This window comes from Schistocerca cancellata, chromosome 4, assembly GCF_023864275.1.
Source record: "Schistocerca cancellata isolate TAMUIC-IGC-003103 chromosome 4, iqSchCanc2.1, whole genome shotgun sequence".
NCBI classification, from domain to species: Eukaryota; Metazoa; Arthropoda; class Insecta; order Orthoptera; family Acrididae; genus Schistocerca; species Schistocerca cancellata.
In genome coordinates, this window is record NC_064629.1 from 192742551 (window position 1) to 192753491 (window position 10941).

The 10941-nt window shown below is 35.8% G+C and overlaps 1 protein-coding gene across 4 annotated transcripts; it reads left to right on the forward strand.

The window, feature by feature from the left end:
* The first annotated feature begins 959 nt into the window (after positions 1 to 959).
* On the forward strand, positions 960 to 8862 carry LOC126183511 (gastrula zinc finger protein XlCGF52.1-like). Of its 4 annotated transcripts, none has more exons than XM_049925560.1 (2): positions 960 to 3271; positions 4574 to 8862. In XM_049925560.1, exon 2 carries the CDS (start codon positions 4701 to 4703, stop codon positions 5634 to 5636), a length of 936 nt encoding a protein of 311 aa, XP_049781517.1. In that variant the 5' UTR covers positions 960 to 3271; positions 4574 to 4700; the 3' UTR covers positions 5637 to 8862. The 4 variants fall into 4 exon arrangements, with proteins under 4 accessions (XP_049781517.1, XP_049781518.1, XP_049781519.1 ...); XM_049925561.1 differs by having other exon boundaries at positions 960 to 1966; XM_049925562.1 differs by having other exon boundaries at positions 960 to 1143.
* The last annotated feature ends 2079 nt before the right edge of the window (positions 8863 to 10941 follow it).

Genomic DNA, 10941 nt, shown 5'->3' on the forward strand with positions numbered 1-10941 from the left:
TTTAGCGGCATCTAACGAGTTTTTAGTGAACCGTATTTTACTTACCTAGTAGATTTTTAACACTGGCTAGCGACTTAAAATGTTATGCAACGGCAACATTGCGTGGCATAATTGCTCTTTTCGAGAAAAACGCAACTGTGATAACAGTACATTAAGACGTAGCTTTTTTAGTATTCTCACAATTGAACTCAATCCTCGTCCATATATATAGAGTATGCTAAATTTTTTCTTTTACTGTTCTGTTCTGCAGTAAAACGCACTTTCAGATTTCCTCTCATAACTGTTATTCACGGTTATTAAAAGGAGCTGTTATTCTGAAAATTCGTTTGCGTTATTCCTAATTCATCTAAAATGTTGTTGCCGTTTCTGTTTCTTACACTTCTATAGAAATATGTAGCGAGTAATTTTTTTGGCTCCATTACTTCTTCCGAAGGGGACTTTCCATAGAATAAACATAAATTTGAATAGTCAGTTACGTTTATATGTGGCTAGAGCAAGGAGGTGTGCAATTACCAAAACGAAGCTGATGTTTTAGTAGTTTCGTACCATAGAGAATTATTGGACAGTCAGTGCTAACGGACACTGGTTTCCTAACTGAGTTTAGTCGAGTTCAGACGTCGCCCTGGCCATCTGGATTTTGTCAAATTTCTCCAGACAAATATCAACATGGTTCCTTTAACAAGGCCAAGACAAATTAATCAAATTTGACTTACCGGCACGCTTCGTCTTACTGGTCTCGCACCGACAGGAGAAGTAAACTTTAAGAAGCCCTAAAAAATTAGTTCCTACATAAAGAGCTGGAGTAAATTTTAGATAGGCCCACAAACGTACACATATTTTTTAATGTGTTGGGAGGGTGTCTGCACTTACCCAAATTTAGCCACTCGCAAAGTGCAGCCAACGATTCTCGATATCATTTTTGCGTAACATTTAGTGAAAGATCGACTTTTTGACAGAGACAGTAGGGAATGAAAGAGAACCATGGGAAAACAGACGGGTTCGCAATATTTGTTACAAGTGTAGTAGTAACGTAAGAGGGCGTTGTGTGCTGTTACCCACCGAATCATAGTTGTTGGAAACAGCTGTCTACTGTTTCACGTTTCAGTTCTCTATACAAGCGAACATAATTAGGTTCGTGACCGTGTAAGCTTGGGCTTCTTTTTCTTACGTTCTAATGTTACAATTACTTTAGGCGTAAATCATTGCGGAATGGATTATGATAGTAAATTACCCGGTGTTTTTAAATAATAAATGGACCATGATTTCATTTCTGTGGGAAAGTTTCAAATGAAGTGTCAGAGAATTCCTAGTAATGAATACCTTGTTGGCCAGTTTTTATAGCTTTTGCGATGATCGGTGGTGTAAATCAAATGTAATGTAACCCCACCTCTCATTCTTTTTTTACTATGACTGCGAAATGTGTTAGGGCGGCGGCAGCGGATACGATATATGGATTACGGAAATGCCACGTTAAGGATAGTATTATAAGGCGTTCTCGAAAAATCCCTGTCGAAGAAGACTGTAGCTACTACTTACAACTTCTGATCCTTTTCGTGCAATGTCGAAAGCTCGCGACAAGAAATCAGTGAGAAAAACGAGCTGTTTCATACAGTGATGTCATTTTTGACAACGGAACAGAATAAGCGAAAGGGAGAAACTGACGTCGCACGAGAGATTTTATATTGTAGAACCCGATTCATCCGATAGATGGAAGACCAGTGTGACGTCAGTAGCGTCTAGCAGCACGCACAGGAGTATTGTTGTTTTTCTGTCGCAGGACTGTTTAGCTCCGTTTCAGTCAAATAAAGTGTTTAAGTGGTTGTGTCTGTAATGACAACAATGTTTACACCTACATGAATTGCGATGGAACTGCCTTAATGAAAGTGTAACACAAATTAGTGCTAATATGCCATTAGGAAACGTTGACTGTGAAGGAAACATCTAAACTTGTAAGATGCGAATCAGTGTAAGTTGTTGTGTATATTATAGCCTTTTTCCCGCAGTCCATTCACACATGTAGTCCAGGTTGGATGAGTATACATCCATGAGATCATTAAGGCCGATCATCCCAAAAGCCTCTGTGTAAATGGCAAGCAAGGGGCTAGAGAATATCCCAAATGTCTCTGAAAACCAATTCTTAAAGCAATATATTTTTCACAAGCTTAAGGGCAACTAGAAACTGAAAGAAACAAATGGTGGGAAATGAACTCTACTCAAATATGCAGTGAATGTTAGAATTTTAGAGTGATGAACATTTAAGTGGTCACACAGAATGGAATAGTTATCTTCCTCATGGGTACTATATCTGAGCATTATTGTGCAAAGAATTAATGTTCACTCACTTGAATACATGGCCATTGATAATTTTTATAAATGAGGTATTTCAGTAATTTTTCAATGTAAATGATATGTAACCTAATGAATTGGTTCAGAAGTATGAAATTCCTAGTCCTAAAACCGTATAATCTTGTTTAATACACTAAGGTGCAGCATTGTATTGGCTGCATTCCAGTTTATAAAATACTATTTGAGACACGCGTACAAATATTAATACTTGGTTGAGAGTTCCATCAATAACATTCTCTGGTACACTAATAAACTTCAGATGCTAAAAGTTTGGTTTCCAGCACTATTTTTGTGAAATGCATAAAATATTAATAGCAAATCTTATATTGACGTTCCATTACTCTGAGTAATCAGAATTTTTTTGAGATGAAGATGATGAATATGTATAAGAGGCCCCGCCCTCCTGCCCCTTCCCATGCCTCTCTTTTCACGTAATGTTTTTAGGTTTACAATTGTATTTGCAATTTTTTACTATAATAGTAAAGCCTTGAAGCTTTATGGCAGATTAAAACTGTATCAGATGGGCTTGACTCTGAAACTTTGCCTTCTGTTAATGTTAACTTGGTGTTTTTCATGTAGTCTGACTGGAGTTTTCTTCTGCATTGTTAGTATGTACTTGGTCTTTTATGCTATTTACATTATTTTAGATACCAAGCTTTTTAGAAGTAAATAGTTATGTGATCACAAAATAAATGAGGAAAAAGAACTTTTTTAAGTACGTTTTGTGCTGAATGAGACTACCAGAAAATAATTGGTGCAGAAAGTATGTGTAGTTGTTCCCTACAGTAGACTTTCTGGATGGTTTTGAATACATGGATGTATTTGATTTTGGGTGCATACGCAATAAATGTGACATTTCATCTTAAGCTCATTTTAAGAAAAGAATGCCAAACACTGCTCAAGAATTTCTGCCAAGTTATTTGCAGTAAGTTACCTAGTTTTAAAAATGTTTTAGAACATAGTGTTCACTGCCAGTGATTAAGTGATAAACAACCAGTCAAATCTTCATACCAAAATAACACCCATTACTGGCACAAAATTAGTATTTTGAACCAAAGGCAAGTGTGTGTGTGTTGTGTGTGTGTGTGTGTGTGTGTGTGTGTGTGTGTGTGTGTGTGTGTGTGTGTGTGTGTGTGTGTGTTTTCCATTCAGGCCAGCCATCCAACACCTTAAGTACTGGGTTATATAGTACAGTCACTCTTGTACTCCAATTCTACATGCACGTAAATTTTGTCACCACTCTTGCATTAAACTCTGGAATTCATGACCACACTGCACAAAGTGCTTAGAGTAGTTGCAGGTGGTGCATGGTAACTTTGCAAATCATATTGTTTCTGGCATGATACTATTAGCCCAAGTTTGCCGTAAGCTCAATGTGGTAGTTGCTTTTTTGCTTGTTTTCATTAGTGTTTGTGGGGATGTTCTGTGATGTGGGATGCATGTACTGAGAATTGCTTAAGTTTGGCAGTGTTAAAATTTTTACAGACTGAAGCCTGTATCTCAGAAATTGCAGTAGCTGAAGTTCATTTGTTTCACTTACTCATGTTACAATATTTGGCTTCTGATACTCCTGACCAAAATGTACAAATCTTTGTTGGAGCAAGACTGTAACATTTTCTGATTTGGGTGCTTGCCACTGATGTTAGATTAAACTCCCACGTAAGTCATTATTGTCCAGGAAGTATTGAACACAGCACAAATTGGTGTGACTGACAACTAAAGTGTCTTGATACTGTACACACAATATGGAGGCTCTTACTACTGCCTGTGACCAACAAAGTACTGATTTCATGCCAGTAATGTGGTTATGTTAGTTATTACACTAATTGATAATGTGAGATAAATATTGTCATACCATGCTTGAGCCCCTTGTGATATTTTGAGTCACAAGGTCAGAGGGTGCTTGTAAAACAGTGACTGAATCTTTCCTTTAGATTTCATTTTTATCTGAAAACCATTTTGTAGGAACAATTAGCTTGTAAACAATCTTTTTGCTTAATTTATGTATAGTAATTTCTATTCTGGATGCAGGCCTAATAACCATATCTGTGCTGATCTGTTGTGTACACATTTTAACCAAATATCATGATGCCAATAGAACACTAATTCGATGCATCCCCTGAAAAATGTTTTATTGTTTTGATAGGATGTACATGTTGCACTTTTACTGTTAATGTATTTTCTTTTGATTTAGATCATTGTGCTTATCTTGATAATGTGTTTTCAGGGAAGTAGTTTATGAACTGTGGTTACCACAAATTGGTTGTTATGAAATGAAGTGTTTGAAATCAAACATCAATGTAAAACAGTGTGACTGTGATAAGTGAGTGTAGCAATAAACAAGATCTCTGGTCATGGAAGAATCTGAATCCTTAGTGGTTGATGTGGATCCTCGTATAATTAATTTTTCAGAAGATATATCATCCTGCGGCATTGGTGATGAGGCTAAAAATATTTTTCCATGTAAGCGATGTGACAGATCATTTCCTCTAGAGCAGTTACTCATTATTCATGAAAGCAATCATGACAGAGAAAGGAATTTCCGTTGTGATATTTGTAACAGCAGTTTTTACTGTAAAGGTGACTTAAGTAAACATCATGCTGTACACATTAAAGACAAGCCATTTTCATGCATTATATGCAAAAAGTGTTTTTCTCGGAAAAATCTGCTTAGAAGACATGAAAATATTCATAAGGAAGAGAAAAAATTTTCTTGCAAGAAATGTACCAAACAATTTTTCTTGAAAGAGCAACTCAAATTGCATCAAAAGGTGCACAGGATATCTAAAAAATTTTCCTGTAAGATTTGTAGAAAAGCATTATCATCAAAGCGTTCTCTAGTGCGGCATGAGGCTCAGCATGCAGGAAACGCTCAATTTGCATGTGATTACTGTAAAAAAACTCTCTCTTCGAGTGCAGAACTTGCAAGGCATCTTGTCTCCCATGCAGGAAGCAAACCGTACCCATGCAAAATTTGTGGAAAATCATTTTCACTGAGTCACCATCTAACAAGGCACTTTCGAAGTCATGCAAGGGATGAAATTTTCACTTGCAATGAATGTCAAAAGACTTATGCACGCAAGGAGTCTTTAGAAATCCATTTGCGAGGCCATACTGGTGAACGACCTTATGTTTGCCGCCTTTGCCAGAAAGGATATTATTCCAGCACACAACTTAGTCGCCATATGAAGATACATGCTGGTGTAAAAAATTTTACATGTGACCACTGTGGAAGTTCGTTCATTAGAAAGGACCAGATGAAAAAACACATAAAGAGTCATATGTACTGAATTTCCTGTAAGGGGACATGATGTCGTAAAATAAAATGTAAATTATGTGCAAGCAAAAATAACTTAAGTAGCCCAATTGTGAGCTTCTGCTGTTATAGTTAATTAGTATATTACGCTTTTCCATGTTGCTGTTTACACATTTTATATCTGTTACATGATTATGTATTTTCATGTTATTTATTATGGGTGTCTGTTGTTAATAAAGATGGGCATCCATCTGTAAGCAGTGTTTCTGATGTGCTTAACTGGAAATCATGTGGTGGAATTCAAAATATACACCATCACACAAAAAATGTAACACTTTACTCTGTATGTGCCGGCACACTTGCATCAATGCAAGTGACAAGTCAAATGTCTGTTAGATGTTTTTCTACGGTGAATATTTGTGAATCCAAAACTTCATGTTAGTTGTGTGACATACTTTATCTTTACCTGATACTGCGTTTATTAGGAAGCAGTAAATCTATATATTGTGAAACCCTCCAGTGACATTGTGATATGTGAATGTTTTGTTTTCCAGCTGCATGTGTGAGGAATTGTTTTGCAGCCACAGTGCCAGGGAAGCCTAAGGATTTATACTTTACTTTCTTGTTGCCATCAGATAGTTTTATCTGCTGTTTTCCAATGTCTCAGGCTGTTTTCTCATAACATACAGTACAATTTGGTGGTTTTGTTGGCATTTGTATATTATATAGGTGGTGGCTGAAAAGTGATAATGGTGTCCCAAATTCACAAGCTGTAATAGTATTTCGAATTCATAACATTGAGTTCCCTGTTTAATATTATTTCTTAATGCTTGTAGTTACTTGTGCAGCACAAAATTCAGTCATTTCCAGCAACTGACAACAAAATGTTCACAAGATTAACATGATCTTCCTTTGCATGTGCACACATCACCATTTTCATCTAATTTACCCCCTTTATTTTCCTCTCCTTTCCTTACCCTTTCAGCCCTTGCACTGTGTTAGTGATAGTACTTTGTGTGTGTGTTTTGTTTCACTAAGATTTGAACTTAATCACTTGTACAAAATCTTATCTGAAAGAAAGAAGGAAAGCAAGCAAAAGCTTAAAAGGATAATGAATTTCTGAGTGAGGCTGATGTAATATTGAATGAATTTTTGTTCCTGACTATTAATGTTGAAATTTTTGTAACAATGTGAAAAACCAGACATTTTTGCTGCACACAAAAGGGGAAATACATCTGTTGTAAAAAGTTAATCTGCTTCTATTACTCTGTATACAAAATTACTTTGAAAAATCATGCAAGTGGTTTTATGTTTTATTTCTTCAAGCATTTGTTACTTGTTGTATTCAATGTTAGTAGTTGGTCAGTGGCTTAAAGGACATCTGTATTATTTGGCACTGAAAACAGTAATGGCATTTGGAAAGATTGAAATGTGATGTAGTAAGTTTGTATCCTGTTTCATCAATCGGCATATAACTGAGTAACTCCGGACTATCCAGAGAGCTTTGCTTAGTGGTATGTCGACAGGTAAGGCAAAAAGTAATCTCAAGCCTTGCTTCAGTGTAAAAATTGCTAGACATTGCCACATTGTAATTTCAAATATCCTCTGTAAATGAGAAGCTTCCTGTAAAACCAAATTGGTCATTTTTTTTCCAATTTCAACATTTTGTTGACACAGGAGCAGCAACATTTTAAATATTTCATGAAGTGTTTAACAATTTGTCAAAGTTGGAGCACGTAAGTTCGGCAACTAGATTTGAACTAGCTGGTTCATTCTCAAGCCTGGCTTACTGAGGCTGCTCTGAAAGTGCCTGATGTTTCATCCACCCTCAACAACAGTAGTTCTATATAATGAAATAAGAAGTAACTAGCTGCACAAAAGAAATTAAGTTTCTTTACTGGTTTTGGGCGCTTGGAGCCCTTCTGCAGGAGGCTGTACCTATTACATTGAGTGTCAACAATAATATGCATAAAATGCCATGGTCATGTCCTTCATTTTGTACAAGCACTATGAGCCACATGACCATGGTATTTTGCTGTATGCCTCTTATTGTTGACACAAATAATGCAATATGTATAAACTTCTGAAGAAGGGCACTAAGCGCCTGAAGTCAGTAAAGAAATTAAATTTCTTTTATGACACTGGTTGATTATGATTTCGTTTTGGCTCATGTTAATAACAACCATCAAAATGGCAATACATACTTTATTAAATGTTCACATATGATGGTTGCAATAAACATGTGCCATCTTATCAAGTCAGAATCAAACTTGTGCAGTGTAGCCTCAAAAAAGAGCCAGCTAATTTGAAACTAGTTGCCAAACACATGTACTGCATCTGTGACAGGTTATTAATAAATGTTTAACGAAATGGTCATTTGTATTTGTGGTAAGTAGCATTTTTAATCGTACTTCACTATTTACATGTGAGCTGTGATATAGTGTTTACCTCTATTATTGCTCACTTTGCTTGCTCTTCAGACACGATCTGATCTTATATTTGCAAGAAAGTGGAACTATACAGTTCGCAGATTTTTCTTTCTTTGAGGTAAGCTGAAGCGTTAATAGTGATGTGGCAATCATGGTGTGTTTCTTGTTATGTGTAGTTAAATACCAAAAGTACATCAATACATCTTGTCAGGGAATGCATGGATTGTAAAATACTTACCTCTTGTTGTATTAGTGTGAAATGAAAACCATTCTTGGAAATTTTTGATTGGTTATGAAAAATATGTGGAGTGTCTTGGGTGAATCATGCACACTATAAAGACATTACTGTGTATAGGAATTAATAATTATTCATTTGACATCAGGTTAATCCTTGGATTTCATTTGTATCTGAAGTTCTCAAAGACAACTTAACATAGTGTTGCTACTACAGAAAGATGTGTCCAGTATTCCTTAATTTCCTGGATTTTACTTGAAAGGCACACTCATCTTTTATGCACTGTTTATCAGGTATTCATAATTTATTTAGCCTGACCACATAAGAGCTTTAGGGTCCTCTCTTACATCAGACTAGGAACAACACACAATTTTTAAAAAAAATACTAATTTTTATGCATATTTCCAGTTAAGTCATGTACCTCTGATAGATTTTGTGAGAACAATCACTGACACACATAATGTGTGCTATAATAATTATTGGCAATGATGGAGATTAAGTATATCAATAATATTGCTTAGTTTAACACATTTGAGGCCATGTTATGAGAAATACAATAGATAGTGAAAGATAAGACTGAAATTGTATTTGTTTATTTGTCCTTGCACCACTAAGTATAATACCAGACATGTAATAAATACAGAAATAATAAATGCATATATAAAACATAAACAAAAGTATGATAGGGCAGGAAGTAGTGTGTGACCTAACTAATGGAACCATTGCAGCATTTGCCTTGGCAAGCTGGGAAAACCCATGTCGGGGTGACTGACCTGGGTGCAAATCCCACTCCTCCCGAATGCTAGTCCAATACATTCACTGGCTTAGCCACCTTTGTATATTACGAGGAAAGATAACCACATATACCTGTTCTACAGAGATATGTTCCAGGTAAAATAAATGCATAAATAAAAAATATTAGAGTGTGCGAAAGATGGATAAACAATATAGCTGGAACATGGTACTTCATTGTATTACAGTTATGAAAAATACACTTGAGTACATTATATTATACTGCTGAAGAGAATAACATGCAAGCACCTGAACATCTGCTGAAACTATACCCATCACAACTGATCTTGCAGGAGATGCCCTCTATGAAGCAGGGAAAACAGAAAACTAACAGCAGAAACATTCTTTTCCAAAGACAAATGCAGCATAAATGATATATCAATTAAGATTAAAAAGTACTCAGGATAAGTGAGGGCATAGTATTAGTGCAAGCTAACATATTCACTTATCTTGGAGAAACACTTCTCAACAAAAAATGATTATTAGTTGCTATGAAAGTTGCTTCTTTCTTCTCCAACATCTTAATATGTGTTGGCAGAGCATTAGGAAGAATGACACCAAAGTTGCTCACATGTCGTGGAGTAGATGTTTTTCTTCGTAGAAGAACCCACAGCTATGGGTGTTATAATTGTGGTAATCACTATTGGACTGTAGGTTTCCAAATTTAGCTCTACCATATCAACACACATTTGCATATATTCAGGGAGGGTCCAGTAAGTTCACGCAACTTATTTGAGTAGCTCTTTTCTGTACTGTAAAAATTTCTTTTAGTTGACTATGAGTTTTACCTCCCAAAAAACTAATCCATAATCTACAAGAGACTGGAAGTAACCAAATTAATCCATTCTAACACCTTCTGAGGAGCAAACTTTATAAATAATTCTCAGAGAAAACTTGTAGAACTGAGTCTCTGGGAGAGTATAGTTACATGGTCTTCCAATTTGTGTTGATCGACATACACTCCTCAAAATTTTGTGCTAAGTTTAATGCCCAGTACCAGTTGGAGACCTTGGTTTTGATTCACTTTTGCGTATTGAATATACTTTGTTTTCATCACATTAAGGGTCTGCTTATTGGCATTGAACGAAGAATGTAAGAAGTTGAGGACTTGATCAGTCACTTTGGGAAGGGATTTCTTATGTGCTCAATATTACACTATCAACTGCAAATAATGTGATCTTAGCTGCAGTATGAGGTGTAAGTACTTTATCTGAATAAGTAAGAAGGGGGCCTGACATATTAACCTGTGATAAGACTTTTTTTTATCAGATACTAATCTGATTGTATGATTAGAGTGTACTGATGAGAGTTCCACAACCTCTGATCTATTTTGCAGATGTAAATCGAACCTTTTATCCCCAATGATTCCATCTTGTCAAAAAAAATGTGACTAACCGTGCCAGAAGTTTTAGGAGGATCTAAATTAACTCCTACAGCACTGTTGTTATCCATGTTTCTAATTTTTATCTGTGTAATCCATTATTCCCCTTTCTGTATTCATGAATGTTCAAGAGCTATACTGGTTACTATTCAGTAGATTGTGGTTGGTTTAAGTACTTGGTGATTTGTTGTTTTATTAATCTGTTACTTTAGAGAATGATGAGAGGAGTGAAAAGAGGTGATAATTTTCTACTATATGCCTATTACCACCATTGGATTAAAGGTATCGCTTGAGATTTTTAATATGTGGAGGAGCACTTCATTGGTGAATGATAAATTACACACTTTGCAATGTGTGAAGCAATATGGGTTATAAGTGACACAGATACTTCAGCCAAACCTGCTGACATGTTGGACTTTAGCCTTTGCATCACCTTCACTACTTCATGTTCACTAGTTGGAGCTAATCTCTTGCTGTATGCAGGTGTAAGATAGTTAAGTTT